Source organism: Phyllosticta citriasiana, assembly GCF_038021145.1.
Source record: "Phyllosticta citriasiana strain CBS 120426 chromosome Unknown IWZ02scaffold_3, whole genome shotgun sequence".
Lineage (NCBI taxonomy): Eukaryota > Fungi > Ascomycota > Dothideomycetes > Botryosphaeriales > Phyllostictaceae > Phyllosticta > Phyllosticta citriasiana.
The window spans coordinates 1,494,698-1,518,438 of NW_027117280.1; the positions used below are offsets into that span (position 1 = coordinate 1,494,698).

Here is a 23,741-nt window from a genome sequence, read left to right on the forward strand (position 1 = left end):
GCAGGTGTCTCTGCAAACTTGCGAAAAGGGCATGACGATTAAACGCAGTAAAACATGTTCAGGCGATCAATGCTTCTCCTAAATCAAGATCCTTTTTTGCTAGATCCAGCAGGTTCAAGAAATCTGCATCACAGTCTTGGTTCGCGTGAACCGCTTCTGACCTAGTAAGCTTTTTTCATTCTTCCAGTCCAGGGAGACGTACTACGCAAAGAGCGCCTTGGCGGCGTGCTCCACGTGGTCATCCGCAAAGGTGGCCATGAAGTAGTAGCTGTGGTCATAGTCTTGCTGAAAGCGCAGCCGAATGTCCTTGTCGTTGCCCGCCTCCTTGGCCGCTGCGAGGAAGTTCTCGGGCAGGAGCTGGCCTTGCTTGTAAAAGTTGTCGCCGGTTCCCTGCCAGTTGAGTCAGTCTGGCTTGTCCGGTTTTGGGGCTGACGGCCAAGTTACTCACCACATCGATAAGCAGGCGCAGGTGACCTTTCCACTGCTTCACGAGCTCGGTTGCATCGTGCTCTTTCCACTTGCCCTGGTCCTCCTCGCCAAAGTACCCCTTGAAAGCCTTTTGGCCCCAGGGGCAGTTGATGGGGTTCGAGATGGGTGCAAAGGCAGAGCACGACTTGTACTTGCCAGGGTTCTTGAGGAACTAGACGCAGTGTCAGCGGCCGAAAAGACACTATAAGACTGACGTATCCCACGTACCAATGTCAAGGCGCCGTGACCGCCCATGCTGTGGCCAGTAATGCTCACGCGGTTGCCGTCCAGCACGTCAAACTCCTTGAAGAGGGTCTCCGGAAGCTCCTTGGTAATGTAGGTGTACATGTTGTAACCCTTGTTGTATGGCTCCTTGGTCGCGTCGACGTAGAAACCAGCGCCGCTGCCAAAGTCGTATGCATCGTCTTCGCCTTGGATGTTCAAGCCACCTGCAGATCGCGGATGGCCCGGTTAGCTTCATCAGAGGTCATTTGCTTAGAACAATCCTTCCTCAGACCGAAAATTGAGGCGGAGAATCGAAAGGGGGGTCTTACGGGGGCTGGTATCCGGGTAAACGACAGCAATGCCCTTCTCTGAGGCCTTGTGCTGGAAGAAGCCCTTTTCTGAACAATTGTCGCCCGTGCAAGTAAGACCCGAGAGGTAGAACAGCACCGGCACCTTGGAAGTCGTCTTTTGGGCTTGGAAGGCCTGCGGGGGAAGGTAAAGGTTCAACGCCATCTTGCAGCTGGTCGATTTTGCTTCATGGCTGAGCTTGAGAAGCTTGCCGCCAAAAGAGGCGATTGTCGCATTCGTCGTAAAAGCCATGATTGTGGTCTGAGAAGAATTCGAAGGGTCACAACTGAAGAGAGTCGAACGGCAGTCGGGAAGTGAGTGCCGGACAGTCCAACGGCAAGCGGGCGAGTTTTGTAGCTCGTTTCGGGCGGCGATGGTGGGGTTGGAGCTTGAGGAGGGGTCAAGTCGTTTGTTGCGGTCCAGCACTGCCGATTCGTGACGTCGGGCTCGCTTGCTCCAAGCTCAAGCGCCTTGGCTATCCGCTCCGCATCATTTTCGCTGAGAAAAGTAACATTTTCCGGCCTCTGCAAATCAGACCCTTTTTTGGTGTCGAACATCCACTGCCAGGCTTCTAATTATCTTGATAGGCCTGTCCTTTGAAACTCCCAAATGCCGTAACCTAACTCCATTTCATGCCGCCCAAAACGTCCTTGTCCACACCAACCTGCAATTACACGATGAGTTCCTCGACTGTCCAGTCTTCGTAGCTGCGAGTTCGTCAGCATTCGCAGTGCGAGGTGAGTGCTGCTGCCAAATGACTTACAATCCATCGGGAAGGTATCTCCTCACAATCAGAGGAATCTTCTTCTCGCGCATTTCCTTGAGCGCAATCTGCAGAGGATCCGTCTCTCCTTCAAGATCGACAAGGACGGGCGCATTCATGCTATGGGGAGTCAGCTTTCCTTTCTCTGCTCACAATGTCGGGCGGTATCGTCAGGACTGTACGCACCTGATTTGTTGAGCGCGCACTCCGAGCAATCTAGCTCTCTCGTACTTGGTCATGTAGGGCGTCGTCGTGCGGTTCTCGTCCGGAATCCTCTTCTTGCGCTGCTCTTGGATTGTGTTGGCCTTGGCTGCAGCGGCGGCGCTCTCATCTCCAGCAACGACGACGTTTTCTCCCTCGGGCTTCGACTGGTCTGGATCTTCTTGTCCACCGGCAACTTCGTCCTCGTCTTCGTAGTACGCGTCGGGTTCTTGGGGCTCGTCAAAGTCTTCGTAGACCTCCTCGCCGGCGCTGAAGGTCATTCTGTCAGCTAAAGAGTCTCGGGATTCCACAGCGCAGTCGCATGAATGTCAGACATGTTGCGCGGCTAAGATACAACAAGTGAGAGAGCACGTACTTGTCGAGGCCACCGTCGTCGTCTCCACCGAAGTCGGACATTTTGCGCGTGAGTTTCTCGTGTAGCTGACAGGATAGAGCAAGTCCAGATGACAAGGGCCGCACCAGGCGGAGCGTGGGCGTGAAAGCTTGTTGGTGCGGTGGTGAAAGACAGACGGCGCGGCGATTTGGTCGCGGAGGCCGACGCAGAACGAAATTCTGCCGCCACACCGCCTTCGGATTAACGTTCGAGTGCAAGATATTGGTGCTCGCCCTGCTCACCGCCCACGTCTCCATATTATTATTTCCAGAGTCGACTCCTTCGATTATTTGCTCTACCGGCGCTTCAAGCCTTGGAGTTTCGCCATGGCTCAGGCAAAGACTGCGCGCAAGCGGGCTGTATCCCCTGTGGGTCATAAACCCCAAAAGACTAAGCGGGTTCGTCAGAGTAAGTTTCTACCTCCACCGGTTTTGAAAACGTCACAAATTGCTTACTTTGCGTCTTCTCAGTGCCGAGTCCACGGGAGGAACCTGACGACACATTCACAGAACCACGCATAGAAACTGCTGAAGATGACAATGCAAAGGAAAAAACTAGCGGAAATGCTGTCGCTACGCCTGAATCACCTCCGCTTCTGCCTTACCGCCTCGATCCCAATCGTAGCCGCCGCAACATCTTCCATTGCACTTTCGAGGGATGTGACAGGTCCTTCAATCGCCCATGCCGCCTTCAGGAACATCTTCTCTCCCACACTGGAGAGCGCCCCTTTGCCTGTACTCACGAAGGCTGCGACAAAACATACATTCGGTCTGCCCACCTTACGCGGCACATAAAGCTCGAACATGCGGAGAACGAGCGTAGTTATATCTGTGAACGGTCTGATTGCGGCAAGTCCTTCATCTCAGCAGATCGTCTGCGCAGACATCAAGAAACCCACGAAAACAAGTTCCACTGTACCGATTTCCCTCCGTGCAATAAACTGTTCCGCAAGCACGCGACCCTTCAGCGGCACATTGATTCTGTACATCTCGGCAAGAAGAAATATCCATGCCAAATGTTGGACGACGATACGGGAGAGCAATGCACAGAGGTCTATAACACTCCACATAGCCTCAGGGCGCACGAGGCGCGTGTCCACGGTGGACTCAGTTTCTTCTGCACCATGTGTGGCCCAGACTCGAGGGCAGAAATAGCAGAGGGCGAGACACCTTCAAGCAGCGCCGACCCTGTGGGCTTTACGACCTACGGTGCGCTTCAGGCCCACATGAAAGAGGTGCATCCACCCGTGTGCCAGCACTGCGGCAAGGAGAACTCGACGCAGAAGCAATTGAGGGCACACATTGAAATTGCGCACAGCGGACTTACTGTCGACGACCGCCGACGATTCATCTGTCCACATTGCAATGCTGGATTTACAAAGAAGGGCAATCTCAAAGTTCACATTCGCTCTATTCACGACAAGGCGCGCATTTTCGTATGCGGTGAAACGGATTTGTCAACCACCTCAAAGCGGGATTACATTCGGGCATGGGACGGCGACGGAGCGTGCGGCCGCGACTTTGGAACCAAGAGCAACCTCGAGGAGCACATCCGGACGCATCACCTCGGCCTGGAGAGCACGCGCACAGCCAAGCTCAGGGAAGAAGCCGCCGAACGAGGCGAGGACTACGACCAAATCACGAAGAAGAGGCGTTCGCGCGGCCACCCGAAACCATCCGCCGTTGCACTGCTGACGGGCGAGGGCCTTGCCGAGGAGAGCGGCCGCCGCATCGCGTGCATCTTCGCCAACAACGGCTGCCAGCACCGCTTCTACCGCGACTACGACCTCGAGTTCCACTTGGGTGCGGCACACGACATGAGCGCGCGCGAGATCACCGAGGCCATGATGGAGAAGGGCGCCAGAGAGGACACGCAGTTCTGGATCGGCGGCGCCGGCGACCCGTATCTCGACCAGCAGCAGCAGTACTACGACGGCTACGGCGACTACGCCGGCTACGGTATGCCAGATGGAGGGGACCTGGCTGCGGAGAGGGAGCTGGACCGTCGAGCTGGCATCGATCATTTGCAACCTGCCGTCGATATTCGCAAGACGGGCTTAGGTGCGGTCTACAATTATCTCCAGGGGTACGAGAATCTTTGATGGCAAACCTTCCCCCTCATGCCAATCAAGTAAGAAAAGAAGACTTCAGGCGTTCATGTTTGGCAATTCAGGCGGATCTGTTGTTCCAACAAAATGTATAGATACCCATTTGCTTTGATACAAGAGAGGAGGAGGGCTAAGGACACGGAGCATTGCAAATTTTTCGAGCAAGAATAAAAGCGTAGCAACTCAAGACTTCCTCGAGCAAAGATAATCATGAGCCTTTCATTGAAAGCTATGGATATGAGGTGAGCTCAACTTGCTTTTGTCAGCATCAAACGTTTCTGAACGCCTGATGGTCCCTGCCAACAAGATGAACAAGACCGGGGGGGTGTCTCCGTCATGATCTTTTCCAACAATCCTCATTTCCCTTGCCTTATAACCCTATCCCCAACATCACGAACCCAAGATCTCGTTCGTACAACCATGCTCACTCCTTACCCACGAACAACCCCCTCTCATACAATCCCGACACGAAAGTCAAGCCCTTCTTCACATCCCTCGCAACCGTCGCACTGCTTCCATAGATATCATTACCAACAAGCAACGGGCGCCAAACCGCGGCGCCGTCCTCGTTAAATGACAGCTCGGCGGTCCACGTCGCCGCCTTGACATGCTTCTCCTCCTCATCGCACTCCGTCTCAGTCGCGCGCTCCGCCTCATCCAGCGCCTCGCCCGCCGCCTGCTTGGCGCGCAGCTCATTGCACGTGATGCGCTGGGCGACGGTGGCCGAGAGCGCGCCGACGGACGGGTGGCCGGCGACGAGGAGGCGGCCGTCGCTGTCGGCCGAGAGGTTGTCGAGGAAGGCCGGGGCGTGGTGTTCGGAGCGGAAGGAGAGCGAGGGCGGGGCCCAGGCGGGGGAGCCCGCGGGCGGCGCCGTCAGCGCGTACAGCGAGACGCTGCGGCGCGTCGTGCTCGCCACGGCGACGGTGCTGCTGTTAAGCAGCGCGATGCCGTTGCAGAAGGGCAGCCCGCGCGCCAGCGTCGTCACGTTTGCGGGCGCGTCTTCGGGCGCGTCGGCCGCTGGCAGTGAGACGTGGACCACGTTGCCGCCGGGCAGCGCTAGCTGTGTCTCGGCCTTCGCCAGGGCCCGGTAGAAGCGCACTTTGAAGAGGTGGTCGTTGGTGAGCAGGATGCTGGTGGCCGAAAGCGGAATCAAGCTGTTTGGCGTGTGGATGCCTGGGTCACGGATCGTGCGAACGTGCTTTGCAACGGCGCGGCCGAAGCCGGACCACGGCTTGTAGGAGAGAACTTCGAGCGTTGGGCCATGGGCGGCGTGGTTTGTGATATAGAGCGTCCCCGAGGGCGCGTGGTACTCGATGCCGAGCGGGTGGAAGTCGGTCGTATAGTAGGAGCCATTGGTGGGGTGATCGAGCGCAATTGGCGTCGGAACTGCGTCTGCGTCATTATAGAACCATTGGTAGAGGATTCCTGCGCCCGAGGGATCGCGGAATGTGCCCTGACGTGGCCATGGGTCAGTTCAGTGTGGTGTTTGCGGACGGATGCGTGGCGTGTTTTGTGCTACCCCTCCAACACAACTCCGTCGGGTAGCGGGGACGAGCTCACCATGACCGTGTTCCAGTTGTCTCGCCCCGGATCGCAGCTCAAAAGAGCCACCTGCTCCTCCTCGACCAGAATGACATCCTCGCAGTTCTTGAGGAGCTCCCGAAATTTGACCTCATGCTCCTTGAACACATTGACCTTTGTGAGCTTGTCTGGCGTGATGGCCGAGAGCTTCTGCGTCTCCAAGAGCAGCGATATATGCGGCCACAGGAACGCTACGAGGCCGAGGAACTGATATCAATGCCAATGGTCAGCGATTGGTCGAGATGCCTTGCAGAGCATGAAGCCCCCAAGACTTGGAATAACAATAGCAGAGAGTCGGCTCCAGGACCTACCACAGCCGTAGACAGCTTGCCCAACATCTTGTCAGCCGTAATCAGTTGAACGAAAGAGAAGGGAAACGAAACAGGAGTCCTGGCGGGGTGGCAGAAGAAGTACCGATTGAGCGCGGGGCAGCATGGTGTCTTAAATAAGAGCTTGAGGAGCAATATGCCGCCTGCTGACGGGCCGGATCTGCACAAGGGACTGCGTCGGTCCTCCAACCTTGCCGGTGTGGCAATGCAGGGTCCGAGGCTTTACTTGCTCCCTTCACATGCCCTCGACTGCCAGCCTTTGTTTATATTTTGGCTGCTTGTCATCTATGCCAACTCACAGCTGCAACGTCGACTGCGAGCCCATGATTTATCAAATTCGATTTTCGTCTAAAAACATCCTGTCAACCTCGCTCCGTCGCATGCTTGCGGCAGTCTTGATGCATGACACCTACTCCTTTCGACTGTCTCCTTGATATCTGTTCTTCTCTTGCTGAAACTCGCTTCCATTCATTTTCCATCTCAAGACGATCCATGCCCCACTGTGCAATCTGTGCGCTGCTCAAATTACACGTATCCAAGCCTTAACGCTTATTCTCCCACGACGTGCCTATACCGATCAGAGATAATCGCTTGCTCTTGCTCTTCCATTGGCTGGCTCCCTGTCTTTTCTCACCGGGCTGACGCTTCTTGATGGCATCCTCCGGCGAGGTGGCGGCGAATCCTCCGGGCTGCTTGTGTTCCTTCGTCTCGAGGACCTGTCTCCGCCTCGCTGGAATCCGCGATCCCCACCGTTGCCACGCACGTCTCTGTCGTCTCTTCCACGAGAAGAGACCGAAGACCTCCGCCTGGACAGCGGGCTCCGACTTCGGCTCAACGACCTGGATGGCGATCGAGCATGTGAGCGGCCTTTGCCAGCGCCCACAGGCGAGCGTGACGGTGAGCGAGAATAAGAATAGGTGTAGCTGCGGTCTCGGCGACTGCGCGAAGGTGCTTGGTAAGGGCTCCTTGAGCGAGACCTAGAAACACTTCGGGCATTGCGAGTGCCGCGTGGGGCTGGGGAGAGAGAGCGGGAGAGACTGCGTGATGGGCTGCGTCGACCGTTGCGCTTTGGTGGGGTGCGTGAGAGAGAAGATGTGGCCCGGCGTCTGGGAGGAGGCGAGCGAGAAATCGACTCCGTGTAAGATCGATCACGTCGACGACGAGGCGGGGGTGTGTAAGATGGGCTCCTGCTGCGGGAAACGGAAACAGAGTCGCTGCGTGCTCGTCGGCGGGGCGGGGTGTATGAATACGACCTGGATCTGCTTCGGCCACGCGGACTTGGAGAACGCGACTCAGAGTAGCTATCACGCCGCCGACGCGAACGCACGGGTGAGCGTGATCGTGTGCTGTAACTTGAGTAACTCGAGTAAGAAGACACGGTGTTGGTGTCGCTTTCCGCATCCGCTGGTGGCAACGCAGGCGGAGGTGCTGACTTGGGCAAATTTTTGAGATATTCGCGCATATCTTCTGTGAGGACACCCATTCCAATCGCAGTGAAGAAATTGATCGCGAACCTCGTCTTCCTGCTGTCGTCCTTGGGGAATATGCCATCGAATTCTGGCTGCAGAGTATCCTCCCGCATGCGCTCGGCAAGCTTCTTGATACCCATAGCTTGGGCTAGTTCTTCGAAGAGAATCTTAATGAAAATGCGGCTGGAAGAGCTGGTGTCTTCCTCGTTCATTTGAATGACCGAGAAGACGTGCCATCCAATCGCATCGCTCGCAAGTAAATGCGCAAAGATCTGCGCAATGATACGGAGGCGGTTGGTCTCGAAACGGTGGATGGTGGTGTAATATTTGACGAAGGATTCCTCAAAAAGCTCTCTCCAGAGACGGTTGAGCTTGGAGAAGCGTTCCGCAATGAGTCCGTAGAATTTGTCATAGGTCCTCTCCTGAGACGCGCACTCGATAATCATCGACGGAAGCTCGGATTCTTGGCCAGGCGGTAGATTGATTTTCATCAACTTGTGGCAACACTCTTCGAAGCCACCGCTGGATTTGATGGTCAAGTAAATGGTACGACGGAGGTTCACCAGGTCGGTGTTTGTTTGGTCCTTGATTTCCAACTCCCGCTCTTGCTTCTCTTCCTCATCATCAGAACTCTCGTCCGTCTCGTACTCTTCATCGTCGCTGCCTTCAGCTTCTCCAAGAATCTCCGCCTTGAGTTGCTTGTACGCGTCCTCGTGCTCTTGCCATTCTGAGTCGAATTTGAAAATGTTGAGACCATCTTGCACCTCCAACTCATCATCAAGTCCGATCCTGTGGGTAATTTGGTCTTCTTCTTCGACCAAGTCAAGCTCCTCTTTGATTGCCGGGTTGTCTTTGTACCTGTCCTTTCTCACTTGGAAAAGCACTTCAATCATGTACTGTGTCCTCTTGTCGATGTCGGCCTCATGCAAAATGGTCCGGAATTGATCAAACACGGCAAGCGCAATAGGCTGTGACATTTCCTCAAGGTGCTGACCCACTTCCCTTGTGAAACCTACAGCAATCTCAACGCTGTCATCTGTTGGCTTGTGAAGAAGCAGAAGTAGAATCTGAGCAGCGAGCGTCTCGTGAACAACTTGCTGGTTCACTAAATGAGCAATGAAAGTTGTGGACGAGAGACAGACGGCTTTGTCGTTGCGCTTGAACGCCTTGCGGAATTGCACGACCAACCGAGTGACCAACAGCTCACCAACCTGAGGAAGCTTCGTGTTGACAATGGCAGCCATGGCAGCATAAATCGGGGTGAATGGCAGCGAGGCAGCTTGCGCCTTCATGATGCTTCGGCAAAATAGTCCCCTTCCTCGGACCAAATTCTCATTGAAGAGTTCTGGAACGATATGTTTGATGTTGGAGACGTTGACTTTGTTGATGAGTCCGTTGATTGACTTCTTGAGCGCCTCCCATGCCATGCGCTGGTACTCCTTGCTAGTCTTGTCCGTAATCTGGGCTTGCAAAGCTCGCAACCTGGCTGGTGGAATATAGGTGCCTCCAGACCGCATATTGACGAGCTTTTCATACTCAGCCTTTGCGAAGGCCTGTTTCTGCTCCTCAGTCAACGGCTTCGGGGGCTCAGGCTCTCTTGGGCGATGCTCGAGCTGTCGGCGGTCGTTGCCATCAGGGGAAAATGACCGGGAGCGGCCATGAGGCGGGGAGCGGTAGCGGCGTGGCGACGGCGAGCGTGAGGGAGGGGAGCGTTTCCGTGGGCGCTCTGGCTCCGGAGAGGGGATTCGGACGGCCGACTCAATCTCCATGGTTGCGCGAAGTTGGAACCTCAAGACAACGGTCTACGCGTGTGCCAACGCGCGAGGTCGTCTGGGAAAAAGCGCGATTCCTAGGTTGAGGAAAAGGTTCCTAGGTCGACCGTCCAGGATGAAGCGCCGGTGATATGGGATGTGAAGTGATGGGGACTTCAGACGAGTTGCCGGCTGCTGTCTCGCGCTGGACGGCAGTGGAAGCGTCGATGCGCCTGGTCAGAATGGGATGCTTATCTAATCAAAGCTTGGCAGAGAATGTTCAGCCACTCCCCGTTGGCACGCCGCCACCCCCGGCCGCCTGCACCGCCACATTGCCACCTTCCTGACGTATGCCTTGTCTCTATAAAGCTCACCGCTTGCGCTGTCCTCTACGCTTATTCTCGTCACTCTCACCAAAACTCTACCGCAAAGACGAAGCTCAATTCTATCAGCTCAAACTCAACCAGGCAAACAGTTTTTCAAGACTCATCCGCCATGCCTCTTCCAATCTACACCTCTGAGAAACCCTCCACCTCCGAGACCAACACCACGACGGAAAACCGCGGTGCTCAGCAATCACAGCAACAAACTTCCTCGAACCAGACCAACTCAAGCTCTTACCAAAACCGACCAAAGAGCGAGGCCGAGCTCGCTGCGGAAAAGTTGTACGAAGAACGCATGGAGGAAGAGTATGCCAAGCGCGAGGGTGGCGCGTAGAAGCGGCGACAGCGGGACAAACAAGGCGGGCCCCTTGCGACAACAGCGGACAGCATGAAGCGGCATTGTTCGTAAGCCGTTGGAGGTTCCATGGGTCTCGAGGAAGTGCAATGTACCATTAGATATCCACCTCTTCCGTCCTCGATCCAAATAAAGTACGGCTGTGGGCTTTCATGCTCCTGCCAGCGCCTTTGCAAGCACTGCTTTTGGCCTTTCCCCCATCTGAATCTCCAGTGCAAGACGTCTTCCATCCTCAGTCATCTTCGCCCACGTCCGCCTCAGAATGCCAATCACCTTGTCTTCATCCTCCAAGCCCTTCTCAAACTCCTCAAACTGGTCGTCGAGAAACACTAGGCACGCCACGTCCTCGAGCGCCTGAGTCTCGGCGTCGTTGCGCAGGTCCTCCTTGCGTACCAGCGCCGCCACGCGCTCCGCGTCGCCTGCGCTGTAACCTGCCTCGACGCAGATGCGCTCCACGTGCTCCGCCTGCCGCTTCTTGAGCGCGTTTCTCCAGCTGAAGTATCCGAGCTTTGTCATGGGGTACTCGGCGCGTGGTATCTCCCAGCGCCGAAAGTGTTGCGCGCGGATGGCGAGCTTGAGCGCTTCCGAAGCCGCCGGGTCGCGTTGAGATAGGAAGTGCGTCATCTTGTTCGCGTAGTGCAGCTCATAGGCGATTTCTTTGCCATCAGGCGCTGTGATAATCTTGGGGTCGTGCGCGTGCGCAGCGTCAATTGCTGTGAGAGCTTTGTTGAAAGGCGACGTCATGGTTGAGGAGCTGGGTGCGGACTCGGGTAGGAAGAAAATAGACCGCGTCCAAGTTGTTGGACAGGTTTTGTGGATGCTTACTTTGGATGCGCCTGATAGGCACATGTACAATGATCGGACTCGCCCCAGGTCTGCGGGGCACTGGACCGACCGTGCCGATGATGCCGATGATTCGATTCTTTGACTCAGATGACTGACTCCAAGTGTTCACATGTTGTAAACAAGACTGGGCTGTGTCAATTGTTCTATGGAATGTTGCCTGGCATCTAGACTGCTACCACCAAAGTCCACAGACGGAAAAACAATCAAAATGCTGGCAGAACACGCAAATCATTTGGACATGAGAGGTTCGGTTTCTTTCGGACACCGTGACGGCTTTCCATACAGTAAATTCAGTGGATATCTTCGCAATGACATGCTGACTTTTTCCCTGCCCTTCGCACCCAAACTCCAAGTAATGCAGTAGTTGCGAGAAAGCGACTAGAAGATCTTCGACAAGACTCTCTTGACCTCCTCCGGCTGCTCCGCGGGTGTATCCTTCGCCTTCTTTGACCGAACTTCGTTCTGCTTGAAATGCCTTTTGACCTCTCTGTCGTTCGACTGGCTTTCCCTGGCCATCCCAGGTGCCCCTCCCTTCTGTTCTTTCTTCCTCTTCTTTTCCTCCATTCCCTGCAGCATCTTTGCCCTCTCCACGTTCTGGACAAATTCCTTGTTTTCCCTCGTGGTTTTGGCAATCTCTGCCCGCATCTTGCTTGCCCGCTCTGCGTTTTCGTTTGCAATCTGCTCCGTGAGATTGTTCCACTTGAAACCCTTGAGGTACTTGATGTTCCAGACATCGTCGTAGTAGTATCCTCCCTTCTTGCCACCAATGATTTTCGCATTTAGCAGGTTGACCACGGCTTTTGCGTCCTTTTTGTTCTTGAACTCTACCCAACCATCGACGAAGCTCTTCTTTTTGTTGCCACCTGAAGCCTTGCGGCGTTTGTATACAGCGGGGTCCTCTGGAGTGAGGAAGACGCGACCAATGGTTCCGTATTGCGACAGAAGCGACTTGACCGTCATTGGTTTCATGAACGGGGGAACGCGCGAGAGGTAAATGACTCCGGACTTCTTGGTTGCTTTGGCAGCTTTCTCAGCTTGTTTCTTGGTCATGTTCTTCTTGCTTTCGAGTCGCATGCTAGCGTTGCCGTCTTCGTCTTCGTCTTCTTCGAGATCGTTGTGATCCGCGGCCGGCTCGTCGTCCTCTTTTGCGCTCTTCGCTGCTCCATCTTCCACGTCCCTATCTTGGTGCTTGCCCTTGGACACTGGGACATCTTTCCTCTGAAGCGATGGATCTGCCGAAGCGTCGTCGTCATCTTCTGCAGAATCGTAGTCGGAGTCGTCCTCGAATTTGCGCCGCTTCGAAGCGCGACCGCTCAGCGCGCGACCCTTGCCCAGTTCCTCGGCCTCGGAGTTGTAGCCATTTTGTTCGTCTTCGCTCGCGTCGTCGGCTTCGAGCCATTCATTTCTCTTGCGTGTTGCCATGGTGAACGGGATTTGCAGCACAAATGATCGGAATCGCGGTTTGGATTCGACCGACAATTTTCCCAGAGCTTTGTTATCGATACCGATACCGGCCACTACGTTCGTGGCCGAACACTACCCGAGGGATCTAATCACTGCCCGGGCCACTAACTACCAGTCCAGTCTTCCTCTTCGAATTCATCACTCCAGCTTCAACGTCAGCGCGCCGTGAACCGTCCCATCAGCTTTCATCGGATGTTCAACAAATTTCATGTGGTATGGGAAATCTTCATTTTTTAAGGTCATTCTGATCGTCAACATTCGTGCCAACGACATCCAATCTAGATGTGAGGTAAATACTCTGTCCACCGCGGTGTGTCGTAAACTCCTCTTGGAAGTGACCTCAGGCTAATGAATGCTTCCACAATCAGAAATAGTCGAGCAAGCCCGTATAATAGAGCCAGAGCATAGTGAATGTAATACAGTGGCTGGCTCGAATCTGCGTGCTCCAAAATCTTGAAGTATTTGCTGACCTTCATCATCCTCTGGATGAAGGGCTCTGTGGTAAACAGCATGTACAGCGGCCAGATTGTGATGATCAGGCTGCACACCCACCACCCAATCTGTTCGGCACGGCTAGGATACTCAAGGTTCCATGCAATGCAATGCAATGCGCCAAAACAGGCGCCAAGAACAAAGGTGAAGTACGAGTGGAACTGGGTCTGAGCATGCAGGTAAAGATCTCCAGTTCCCTCTTTGTGGCGGACTAACTCTTCTCTTCGGTTTTGCGGCATTTTCACACCCCAGTCTTGCCAGTCTTGCGCGATTTCCAAGGTACAGGAAAAATCAATGTCGCACGGCTTCTTCCACCACGCCATATAGGTGACAAAACACAAGCAGGTGAACGCAATCGTCGTGATTTCCAGGGGAGAGATTTCCATGTCCATTATAGCTCTTGCGACGATCTGGAAGACAAACCAACCGCACTGAACACAGGCAATGGCCTGTGTTAGGGCATCAGATTTGTCACACCGGAGGATGTACTCTTCTGACAGTATCGGCGTGTCGGACTTCTTCTCCTGGGGGATCAGGCCTTCTTCCAGGGTTGTTGATGGATTGACAAAAGTTTCTTCCTCCTTTTTCCGGATGGCTGGCATTCCCTTCACCAGATTTTGTTGGATCAACCAGTACAACTCTTCAATCCGCAAGGCAATCAGCTCTCCGTTGGGACACTTGGCTCGGAACCCATTCATGGACGCAAAAAAACCATGTGTCATGGTCCATTCCTCGAAGCCTTTCAATTCTCGAAATTTCTTCTGCGACGTGTGGGCGCGACAGTATTGTTCGATCGAGACGCCGTTCATGTACTCCGGCATGAGAAGCGCAAATGCGGTGTGCTTCAATCTCCGGAGAGTGATTTTTTGCCGACCGCGGTAGCATGGCCAAATGACATCGAGGTGCTGAACGGTCCAGGTGCAGATTATGAGGGTACTGATACAGCTCCATAGGAGGTCAAGAGTGCCGCGCTCATGGTCTCCTCCAACCCATGCGACCCTGGTTTCCGCGCTTGATTGATTTCCGCTTGACATTCGGAGGACTGTATCCCTTTTGCGGGCGAGAAGAAGACAGTGAGGCCAAACTGTCCGAGATCGAACCTGTTTGAAGCAGTCGATGTCGAAGGATGTCAAGGTGCAACCTCTCAGGCAGGGTCAGGACCTGCTCGAGCGAGCTGCGATGCCCGAGCGATATGGGAGCACTTGTCCAATTCTCATTACAACACCAAGTGCGCATACAAGGCTATCTATCTATAAGCCATGGGCACATAGTACTCCTCCTGTTGTGCTCCGTCGCTTGTGGGTAAAGCTGACGCCTGGATGAGACGGATCCTCAGCCAAGGGTCTGGAAACGCCCCTTTTCAAGCAAGCAGCATGAGAAGCGGGAAGAATCGCTGCTAGAAATGATGCGATTGGTCAAGGCCGCGCAACACATTTGGGGGCCAAGACAACACATCGAATAATCGGCGTCCCACGCCGCTGGGTGTTGCTGGGGCTCCAACAACGCTGTGGGGGCCCTCGACTCTACTTAACTTTTAGGATTGTCGCCGTGTGTCCGCGTTGTCCCACTCTCTCTCGGCTTCATTTGCAACACCATGGCTCTTATTGGATACCTTCTCATTGGACTTGTTCCCTTGTCCATATTTCTTGTTCTGCGAAACGTCTACATCTTTGTAAGTTGTAACCGTAAGCATGAGGGGCAAGGAGACTGACATGGTCTGATGAAAGATCAGCTGGCACGACCATGGCGAGGCGTACGGATGCAAGCCTCTGAAGATCATACCAAATTCTTGGTTGATGCCATTTGGTATCGACAAGTTGAAGAAGTCTTTGGCCGCAGAGCGAAAACGAAAATTCCCAACCTTGATGCTCTCTGATCACGAGCTCTTCGGGGATAATTATGGCCAGTGTAAGCCTCTACGCCCGCACTGTACTCTCCTCGGGAGCATTCATCCTCACGTCGACAGATGCAGGAGGGCAATTTGTTATTCTGACCCGGGATCCGCGCAACATCGCTGCCGTGCTCTCCAAGCACTTCTCCGATTTTGAATACGGCCCTGTCCGACATGGCTGTTTCTCGCCTCTGCTGGGCAGCGGTATCTTCACGAATGACGGGCCGGAATGGACGACCTCAAGACGCCTATTGGCTCCGATTTTCCACGGACGCCATCTCCCTCATCTGGAAACATTGGAGCAGCACATTCAGTCATTTTTCGCTGCCATTAGCAGATCCATGGACCATGGCTTTTCGGTTGACCTGAAGCCCCTCATATACTCGTTCACTCTCGACACAGCGACGGAGTTCTTTTTGGGAAGATCCACCAACATGCTCAGCCAAAACGAAGCAGATCCGCAAAATGACAAGGTCAGGACCTTCTTCAAGGCCTTCAATACGGCACTAGAGTACCTTGCGACTCGCGAGAGATTCAAGGCATTTTATTGGCTCGTGAATCCTGCCGAGTTCAGAGCCGCGTGTCGAACAGCCCGCGGAGCCCTGGAAGAAATGATCAAAGATTCGCTCAGATCCAGTGATGAAATCAAAGCCAGAAGCGCTCTCCAAAGCATATATGAGAAGATGGGAGAGGATTTGGATAAGACCCGAGACGAAGTGTACAACATTCTGTTCGCTGGTCGTGACTCCAGTGCCAGCCTCCTTTGCTGGATTTTTTACTCTCTGGCAAGAGAGCCACGAGTCTTCCGCAAGCTGCGCGAAGAAGTCATGGAAAAGCTCGGAGACGGATCAGATCGCCCAGTGACTGACAAAGACCTGTCAGAGATGACGTACTTGGACAATGTCATCAACGAGACTCTGCGACTCTTTCCCGCGGTGCCACTGAACGGCAGAGTCTGCGCACGCACGACAAAGTTACCGGTAGGTGGCGGTGTTCAGGGCGAAGACCCCATCCATGTCCCGAAAGGCACGTTGATCTGCTACTCCACCTACGCATTGCAGAGATCTGAGGGCATCTACGGGAAGACTGCTGGTCAGTTCATCCCGGAGAGATGGGAAGAAGAAAGTGTTGTTGCGCGGACTAGAGACTGGACATTTCATCCATTCAGCGGCGGTCCGCGAAAGTGTCTCGGCGGTCAGTTTATGCAAATTCACTTGCTTGCTGCTTTGACTGACGTCTTGCAGAACATTACGCGCTCAAGTTGGTGAAATACACGATATGCCGCTTCGTCCAACAGTTCAGCAACATTGAAGCACTTGATCATCCGGCTGGGTCGACAGTGGACTGGCAGGAAGAAATCAAGTATCAGATTGGGCTTACGATGGCCCCTGACGATGGTGTCTGGACCAAGCTGACACTGTCTTGAGCAAAGTCATCTTCTTCACACAATACTGATGATGAAACTTGGCTGCATCTGTCCTCCGGCTCACAAACCTTGCGCTCTTGATTGCCAGAATCTGCACAGTGGATGTCTGAAGAAATGATCCTCTCTGGTCCTGCTGCAATACAAACGACATCTCTTCAGGCGCAATTGTGTTGGCGGACGATCGCTCCCTAAATGCGGCTGTGATAGCAGACGACTACTCGATAAGCGCAAGGGTGGCGGTGAAAATTCACTCCCTATCCAATGAAAAATTCTCCCCAGATGCAGTGACAACAACAGAAGATCCCATTTCTTTTCACTCACTGAGGCCAATCTACTCTTCGCCCACATTGAAAAAACGAAGCGTCTGAATGAATGGTTCAGAATCTATTCGCAAAGGCTCTATTAGTTTCCATCTCGAAGTAATTACCACTCCATTGGAATATTCCAGTGGACTCTTCCCCGGCTGTCCTCCTTCGACTCCTTTGACTCCTTTCCATCAACAACGACCGTCCTCTTATCGCCAACAGGCAAAATTATACCCAGGCTATTCCACTTAGGCTTGAAGTGGCTCGTGACCGCAGAAAACTTGAACTCAATCTGCTTCTCCGAGCTGGCGTACGACGCCGTAAAGGAAGAAATGGCGGCAGCGAGCGAAATACCGTCATCCTCGTACCACGTCGAGTCGAACCACTTGCCGCCAGAGCTTTCACGCGGCGGGAAGATCTCGGCAGCGCGGTAGTCGTCTTCGGGCAGATCCGCCGGATTCTGCTTGTCGCCGGGCGACAAGACTTGGACGTCCTTGCCGACGGGGACGACGCCGCCGACGCGAGCCAGCACGGGGATGCTGTCGTCCCATGGCGACTCGACGTCGACCCACTGGCCCGCTGGCAGATACTGGTGCGGGCGGTTGAGGTTCAGGAACTCGGCCACGTCGTCGCCTTGCTTCTTGGGAAGGTACATGCGCGCCTTGGACTGGCCGGGCTCGAAGACGCCGCCGATCAAGAGAGCGTCGCCCAGCCAGTACTGCGTCTCGCCGCCGCGCAACTCGTGCGTCCACACCTCGGGGTCCGACTCGTAGCCCCAGCCCGTCCAACGCTGCGGCGGTGTGGCATTGAGGTGGCTATCAAGGTGTAGCGAGTACAAGAATGGAATCATCTCGTACCTATCTTCTGTGAGCCTTTGGTCGCTTTCTCGAAATGCGGAGTTGCATCACTTACCTCCGCTTAATGGTGGCGCGAACGTTGGGGATGATTTCGGGATACATCCACGGCTCAATCACCTCGCCGACGCGGCTGTTGTCGGGCGACGTCTTGAAGCAGTTGATGGCGAAGCGGGACGAGTAGATACCGAGCTGGATCCACCGCAGTAGAAGTTCAGGGGTAGGCTGCGGGCCCTCGAAGCCTCCAATGTCGTGGCCATAACACTGGACACATTTAGTCACGGCGTATTCCTTCAGACTGAGATTTACTTGCCTGGAGCAAAGACATGCCCGCGTTCAAAGAAAGGGCATTCGAGCCCTTCATGCCTGCCCAGCTTGTCACGTTGTCTCCTGACCACGAGCTACCTGCGTACTTCATCGTGCCAGGGGACGCGCTCCGAGTCAGAACAAACGGCCTCTCGCCCGGCTTCACCTCCAGCAAAGCATCATGAGACGACTTGCCATGCAGTTCGGTGTGGAGCGCGCGGCCCCAAAGCCCGATGTCCTTGCGGTTGCCGACTTTGCTCATCTGCTTGCTCGAGACGCCATCCAGGGCGCAGATCCAGCCGTCGTGCGGGATTGTGTACTCGTTGTTGTCGTTCCACATGGCATCGCATCCGAGCCCCTTGAGGTACTTGACGCCGTTGTACCAAAATTTGAAGCCGGCCTCAGAGGTGAAGTCGATGTGGCCGCCGACGTCGCTTTCGCCGCCGCCATTGCTCCACAGGCGCGCCTTGGCCGGCTCGTTGGTCATGGGGTCCGTGAAAAAGGCACCCGATTTCTTGAGGTTCTCGTACTCCGGGTGGTACTGCAAGAGGTACGGCTTGATGTTCATGAGCAGCTTGATGCCGTAGCGGTGGTAGTCGTCGATGAAGACCTTGGGATCGGGAAAGCGGTGCTCGTTCCAGGTGAAGACGTTTCGGACCTGGGGTTCCTTTTGGCTAATGGAGTAGCCCGAGCTCATCTGCATGGCCGAGCATGGGATGCCGTGCTCCTTAAGCTTCTTGGAAAACTCGACCAGCGCGTCGTGCGCGCGCGGCTCGTCCATCATTGTGTACTTGTACCCGCCGGAGATGTAGCCCATAGCCCATCGCGGCACGCGGATAGGGTAGCCGACTAGGTCGGCATAGAGGCGCACAATGTCGCTGATGGTCTCGCCCACCATGATGTACTCCTCAAGTCCGCCGTGGTCCTGACGATAAACTTTGAAATGGCCCCATTGGCCGTCCATCTCGCCGCCGAGCGAGTAGAAGCCGCGGCTGTGCGATGTCGAGAACAGGCCGATACATCCTTCAGGGGTCGCGTTGATCAGGAGGGGAATGTGCTTGTACATGGGATCCGTTTTATACACGTCGTACCCGAAACAATCGGTGGCCGTGAGGACAAACGACCGGTTCGTCAAATCCATGGGTGCTGCTTTTTCTCCCAGACCAACGTGGAGCGTGTTTCTCTTGAGCCGGCTGTAATGAGCAACGCCGGTCCCGTCGATCGCGTACGAGCGCCCTGCCAAATCCTCGTGCAGGGTGAATCCCGAATCAACACGGTTCAGCTTGACGGTTGGAGTTTCGTTCCATTGGATAGTCGCGCGGACGTTGCCGTACGTTAAATCTGAAGATTTTTCCTTACTTGCGATGTTGGGTTTCTCGGGTCCTAGCGACACGCTTGGAAGCGCCGCGCTGGGGTGCGGCGGCAAAGGATGCTCCTCAGTCGTGAACGTTGTCCGGAACAAATTTGGTCGCAATACCTCGAAGGAAAAATCGTGCTTGCCGATGGTCGAGCGGCTGCTCAATTGAACGCCGTAGCCGCTCTCAACATCTCCTTGGAGTTAGAAACCTTCAGGAACGAATTCGGTCTGAGGCATTGTTTTCAATTGCGGCGCCGAAGTCCGTGACGACAAAAGCAAAACAAATCACCCTCGTCAAAGTCCCTTTTTGTACTTGACCTTTTCGTCGCTCTTCTCGGCCATATCGGCCGACGCGACGAGGACAGAGAGGCATGCCAGCGAGCGTCGGTGCGAAAAGCCGAGATCGAACGACATGCCAGCGCTCCCCCGCTTTCTCCATCTTCACGGAGACAGGGGTTGCATAGGCCTCCTTCCCCGTGGGGATTGCAACTTGTGGGGTCATTGGGTGAAAAGAGATGAGACCTCTTAGTACCGCTCCGTCAAGGTAGTATTCATTGCTTCACTACTAGAGGTGAAGCCAGGGAGCATTCGTTCACTAATGCAGTTGCGCTTAGGGATCTGTCGTCTGCTATCACAGTCGCGTCTAAGGAGCATTCTTTCCCTGCTGTGGTTGCGCCTAGAGAGCTGTCGCTTGCCACGCTGCTAGAATCAAGGTTTATCCATCGTCTCTTTGGACACTCTCTGTGGGGTGATGGTGCGTTCGTCGCTCGAAAGCCCCGAATGTCCGATCCTGGTAGTACAACGGAGGATAACTACCACCACCACGATGCAGTGCGACTCCACTATTCTCTCCACTCCGAAGCGCTTATCGACTCGACTCTCGGATTGTTTCGTTGTTTGGTCTGCAAGATCAGTCTTTTTCAAAATTCAATTCGGCAGCCGCGTTGCAAAATGGCGTCGCCTTCTGCGCCTGCCAAATCCAGCGGCGAGCACATCGAGGTGGTGGCGCAGAACAAAAATGATGACCACCAGACGAAGGGGATGGACAGAGCAGCAAAATTCCTCCAGGATGCCAACAAGGTCGTCGTCGTAACAGACGAGAACAATGCCCGCATTCTGCGGCACATCGATCTGACCATCCTGCCCATTATCCTAAGCGTCTACGCCCTACAGAGCCTCGACAAGACCACCCTCTCTTACGCCGCTGTTTTCGGCTTGAACGAGGACACAAACCTCAAAGGCGAAGAGTACGGCTGGCTGGGAAGCGTAGTCTACATAAGTCAGCTCGTAATGCAGCCGGCGGTTGCATATTTCCTGGTCTAGTTCCCCATCGGCAAGTTTACGGCGACTATGGTGCTCTGCTGAAGCATCTGTTGGTAAGTCTTCGGGAGTATTCGTGAGCTAGCGGGGTTGAGTTGACGATTCTTAGCCCCTGCGTTCATCTCCATCGTTCAGATGTGGTATAGGCGAAGTGAGCAGACAAACCGAAACGCTCTTTGGTACGCAATGCTGGGAATTGTCAATATGGTAAGCCTTTGGAATTTGACAAGCGGATATCAAAGGGCTGACATGACCAGTTCGGTAGCTTGTTGACATATGGACTTGGACACATCAAGTCCCATCTGCATCCATACCAGGTGAGTCTGCCGATGCACTTTTCTTCGCTTTGGCTGATCTTTACGGAAAGATTATCTTCCTATTCTGCGGCCTCCTCACAGTGGTATTTTCCATCGTAGTCTTGTAAGTAGTTAGTGAACGGTCAGTTTGCAAGCAGTCAACTAATTAGGCCAGTCTCTTCATGCCGGACTCTCCAGTCGATGCGAAGTTCTTGAAGGGAGATGACAAGCTTATTGCCATCGAGCGCCTCCGTGTGAATCAGATGGGAATATCGTCAGGTGTTTGGAGATGGGACCACTGCTGGGAGATACTTTACGACCTCAAGACATGGCTGTGGTTTGCCATGCTTGTCACTGTCTCGTAAGCTGGTTTCGAAATGTCTGAATGAAGACATCGCTGACTCTGTGCAGCATTCCCAGCGGCGGCGTGTCCACATTCGGGCCCCTGATTGTCGCTTCGTTCGGCTTCGACTCCTTCACAACGATCCTTTTCAACATTCCCTTTGGGGCAGTTCAGATCGTGTCAACTGTCGGGGGAGCTTGTCTGGCAACGAAACTCAAGAAAAAGTCGCCGGTGCTGCTGTTGCTCTGCATCCCTCCAATTGTTGGCATAGTCATGCTCATGTGCCTCAAATACGACTCTTCTCGCTGGCTATTATCTGATTTCTTTCTACCCAGGCATCACGCCCTTGGTATATTCATGGAGCGGGCAGAATACGGCAGGCGACACAAAGCGCAAGATCAATACTGGAATCATGTTTGTAGGGGCATGCGTGGGCAACATCATCGGACCACACCTGTTCAACACTGAAGAAGCCCCACGCTACACGCGCGGCCTCCGCGTCAACTTGGCCCTCTTTATTGCCTTGATGGTCCAGGTCGTCTTCACCATGTTCTGGATCGCCCTGATCAACCGCAAACACGCGCGCACGCGCGAGAGCAAGGGCAAGTCTGCCAACATCGTCGACTTGAGCATGCAGCGCCCCAAGTCTTCAGACGGCAAGGAAGGCTCCGGCATGGTCACCACAGAGCAGAATGCAGAAGCGCTGGGCGCAAAAGCGTTCAACGACGAGACGGATCTGCAGAACGAGGACTTCATTTTCCTCTACTAGTCATAGGGATCGACGGCCCTTTTTTCCAGTCTTTGTATGTACTGTACACGCGCGCAGCCTTTCGTTTGTGTGCCCATTACGAGTTACGACACGATCGTCCAATGCCATTGAGAAACCTATCAAATTTCCTTTTTTGCCATACAGCAGAAGTCCCGGTCGGCCTTTTAACCGGTGACCCCGCAGTGGCGTAGTCATTCGGGGTTACCTACACCGTTGAAGCGCGCGTCCATGCCTGCTTTGACACGCGCTGCGCTGCGCTGGCTGGCTGGCGGACGGGCGGGCGGCATCGGCTCTCCAGCCGATGAGACGGAGTTCTCTGCCAGTTCAATTGCACAAAGTGCCACAACCCGTATGGATCCTGATTCGAATGAGCACAGTGCTAAGAGGAGAAAAGTCCGGGTAAGAAAGAGCCAGATGAAGCTGCGCTACTTGTCCTCCACTAACGTGATGTAGAGGAATTGTGGGGCTTGTCGGAGATCAAAGGTACGCTTTATATAGTGAGCGAATGCGAGTCTAGTCTTGGCTGATGGAAAGTGATTCCAGGTCAAATGTGACCGTGAGGAGCCGTGCAGCAGGTGTGTGATGTGTCTATCTACCTGAACCAAGACACGGCAATTGAGCATGTGTGTTTAGGTGCACAAAGCTCAGACTGCCTTGTCAATACTTCGAGGTTCCTCAAGATCCAACGACAGAGTAAGTGGATTCAATACGGCGTTCAACCGCGCGTTGAGGGCAATCCAGAGACAATACGCTTGCACTTACAGACAGTCGCTCGCAGGAAGCTCAAAGAGCTCGAGTCAGAAATACATCGCCTGAAAACTCTTCTTCTTCAATCCGAGTCTTCCCCTCAATAGCTTCACAATCATGTGACACTGCCTTCTCCAGCTCAGACCTTTCTCCCTGAAGCGTCCACCATGACGGCCAACTCAGCTGGCTCTGGCACGGTCTTGCCGATGCAGTCCTCGGATCTGAACACGCTGACGCAACACACGAACAACAATTCGGATCCAGGTACCGTGTCTAGCAATCATTCGATTGGAATCGTGACAGCAAGTAGCGTAGCAACAGCCGTTACTGGCGGTCCAATACTGGGCGGCCGATCCGACAGCAGTATCTTTCCTACTCTGCAGACAGGCTTCCAAGACAGCGCGCAAAGAGACAAGAGTAGGGTCGCTACCATGTTCCGTATCAGAAACGAGTATCTTCCTGACTGCGGCGGCGTCTTCCCCTGAATCTCTGTCCCAAGGAACAACAACCATGAGCCCCTATCTCGCGTCGTTCAAGTGGGCGACCAAGTTCGTCTGGGCCAAGTGCGCCTTCTCGGTCCTCTTGACGCTCCGACTGGCGATTCTCCTCGAAGACCCCTTCGAACACCTCATGTGGCTCGGCTTGGAAGCCATGAACGTGGCACAGCAACTCAAAGCCGTGTGCGGGGGGGCAGTCGGAGTACTTCCAGATCCTCGAAAACAGCGTCAGCAAGTTCCAAAAGGCGGTGCGGGACAGGAGGACGCGGAGGCACGCGGATGGCGGCATGCAGAGCCGCAAGCAAAGCAGTTCGAATGATGCCGAGGCCGAGTTAAGGAGATACTTGCCTAAGGAGTTTTCATTTGATTGGAATTTTCCAGGTTTAGACTTGCAGTGCGTCCCCATCGATTGGGATGAGCTGTTTGGCGATTTTGGCGAACTTATCAATTGATG

The 23,741-nt window shown here is 54.3% G+C and overlaps 13 protein-coding genes across 13 annotated transcripts; 5 read left to right on the plus strand and 8 right to left on the minus strand.

Annotated features, from left to right (window-relative positions):
• Positions 1–201: 201 nt before the first annotated feature.
• IWZ02DRAFT_372849 (Alpha/Beta hydrolase protein) lies at positions 202–1,293 on the minus strand (the record flags this gene model as incomplete). The annotated part of the gene is made up of 4 exons (XM_066764662.1): positions 202–390; positions 449–640; positions 697–917; positions 1,023–1,293. 4 exons carry the CDS (start codon positions 1,291–1,293, stop codon positions 202–204), a joined length of 873 nt encoding a protein of 290 aa, XP_066625364.1.
• Positions 1,294–1,711: 418 nt separating this feature from the next.
• IWZ02DRAFT_372363 (RNA polymerase, subunit omega/K/RPB6) lies at positions 1,712–2,422 on the minus strand (the record flags this gene model as incomplete). The annotated part of the gene is made up of 4 exons (XM_066764624.1): positions 1,712–1,748; positions 1,805–1,924; positions 1,991–2,275; positions 2,382–2,422. 4 exons carry the CDS (start codon positions 2,420–2,422, stop codon positions 1,712–1,714), a joined length of 483 nt encoding a protein of 160 aa, XP_066625365.1.
• Positions 2,423–2,533: 111 nt separating this feature from the next.
• Positions 2,534–4,690, plus strand: IWZ02DRAFT_397573 (Zn-finger). The gene is made up of 2 exons (XM_066765598.1): positions 2,534–2,807; positions 2,870–4,690. Exons 1-2 carry the CDS (start codon positions 2,726–2,728, stop codon positions 4,498–4,500), a joined length of 1,713 nt encoding a protein of 570 aa, XP_066625366.1. The 5' UTR covers positions 2,534–2,725; the 3' UTR covers positions 4,501–4,690.
• On the minus strand, positions 4,691–6,575 carry IWZ02DRAFT_444724 (uncharacterized protein). The gene is made up of 3 exons (XM_066767121.1): positions 6,399–6,575; positions 6,067–6,294; positions 4,691–5,959 (listed from the first exon to the last, which is right to left on the minus strand). The coding sequence occupies exons 1-3, from the start codon at positions 6,423–6,425 to the stop codon at positions 4,931–4,933; spliced, it is 1,284 nt and encodes a 427-aa protein (XP_066625367.1). The 5' UTR covers positions 6,426–6,575; the 3' UTR covers positions 4,691–4,930.
• IWZ02DRAFT_444726 (uncharacterized protein) lies at positions 6,576–9,837 on the minus strand. The gene is made up of 2 exons (XM_066767122.1): positions 6,830–9,837; positions 6,576–6,764 (listed from the first exon to the last, which is right to left on the minus strand). Exon 1 carries the CDS (start codon positions 9,652–9,654, stop codon positions 6,994–6,996), a length of 2,661 nt encoding a protein of 886 aa, XP_066625368.1. The 5' UTR covers positions 9,655–9,837; the 3' UTR covers positions 6,576–6,764; positions 6,830–6,993.
• Positions 9,838–10,131: 294 nt separating this feature from the next.
• Positions 10,132–10,428, plus strand: IWZ02DRAFT_488323 (uncharacterized protein; the record flags this gene model as incomplete). Its single annotated transcript, XM_066769454.1, has 2 exons — positions 10,132–10,349; positions 10,407–10,428. 2 exons carry the CDS (start codon positions 10,132–10,134, stop codon positions 10,426–10,428), a joined length of 240 nt encoding a protein of 79 aa, XP_066625369.1.
• A 96-nt stretch (positions 10,429–10,524) lies between these two features.
• On the minus strand, positions 10,525–11,118 carry IWZ02DRAFT_372872 (uncharacterized protein; the record flags this gene model as incomplete). Its single annotated transcript, XM_066764664.1, has 1 exon — positions 10,525–11,118. The coding sequence occupies one exon, from the start codon at positions 11,116–11,118 to the stop codon at positions 10,525–10,527; it is 594 nt and encodes a 197-aa protein (XP_066625370.1).
• A 292-nt stretch (positions 11,119–11,410) lies between these two features.
• Positions 11,411–12,802, minus strand: IWZ02DRAFT_184542 (uncharacterized protein). The gene has a single exon (XM_066762336.1). It carries the CDS (start codon positions 12,640–12,642, stop codon positions 11,599–11,601), a length of 1,044 nt encoding a protein of 347 aa, XP_066625371.1. The 5' UTR covers positions 12,643–12,802; the 3' UTR covers positions 11,411–11,598.
• IWZ02DRAFT_184541 (uncharacterized protein) lies at positions 12,803–14,525 on the minus strand. Its single transcript, XM_066762335.1, has one exon. The coding sequence runs from the start codon at positions 14,208–14,210 to the stop codon at positions 12,963–12,965; it is 1,248 nt and encodes a 415-aa protein (XP_066625372.1). The 5' UTR covers positions 14,211–14,525; the 3' UTR covers positions 12,803–12,962.
• Positions 14,526–14,770: 245 nt separating this feature from the next.
• IWZ02DRAFT_488327 (cytochrome P450 CYP5202A1) lies at positions 14,771–16,493 on the plus strand (the record flags this gene model as incomplete). The annotated part of the gene is made up of 4 exons (XM_066769455.1): positions 14,771–14,848; positions 14,904–15,084; positions 15,143–16,261; positions 16,312–16,493. 4 exons carry the CDS (start codon positions 14,771–14,773, stop codon positions 16,491–16,493), a joined length of 1,560 nt encoding a protein of 519 aa, XP_066625373.1.
• Positions 16,494–16,916: 423 nt separating this feature from the next.
• IWZ02DRAFT_372534 (neutral alpha-glucosidase ab precursor) lies at positions 16,917–20,911 on the minus strand (the record flags this gene model as incomplete). The annotated part of the gene is made up of 4 exons (XM_066764640.1): positions 16,917–17,655; positions 17,711–17,950; positions 17,979–19,498; positions 20,801–20,911. 4 exons carry the CDS (start codon positions 20,909–20,911, stop codon positions 16,917–16,919), a joined length of 2,610 nt encoding a protein of 869 aa, XP_066625374.1.
• Positions 20,912–22,212: 1,301 nt separating this feature from the next.
• Positions 22,213–23,318, plus strand: IWZ02DRAFT_184529 (uncharacterized protein). Its single transcript, XM_066762334.1, has 5 exons — positions 22,213–22,442; positions 22,497–22,526; positions 22,587–22,618; positions 22,677–22,736; positions 22,822–23,318. Exons 1-5 carry the CDS (start codon positions 22,272–22,274, stop codon positions 22,895–22,897), a joined length of 369 nt encoding a protein of 122 aa, XP_066625375.1. The 5' UTR covers positions 22,213–22,271; the 3' UTR covers positions 22,898–23,318.
• IWZ02DRAFT_488331 (uncharacterized protein) lies at positions 23,301–23,739 on the plus strand (the record flags this gene model as incomplete). The annotated part of the gene is made up of 2 exons (XM_066769456.1): positions 23,301–23,470; positions 23,520–23,739. 2 exons carry the CDS (start codon positions 23,301–23,303, stop codon positions 23,737–23,739), a joined length of 390 nt encoding a protein of 129 aa, XP_066625376.1.
• Positions 23,740–23,741: the final 2 nt, after the last annotated feature.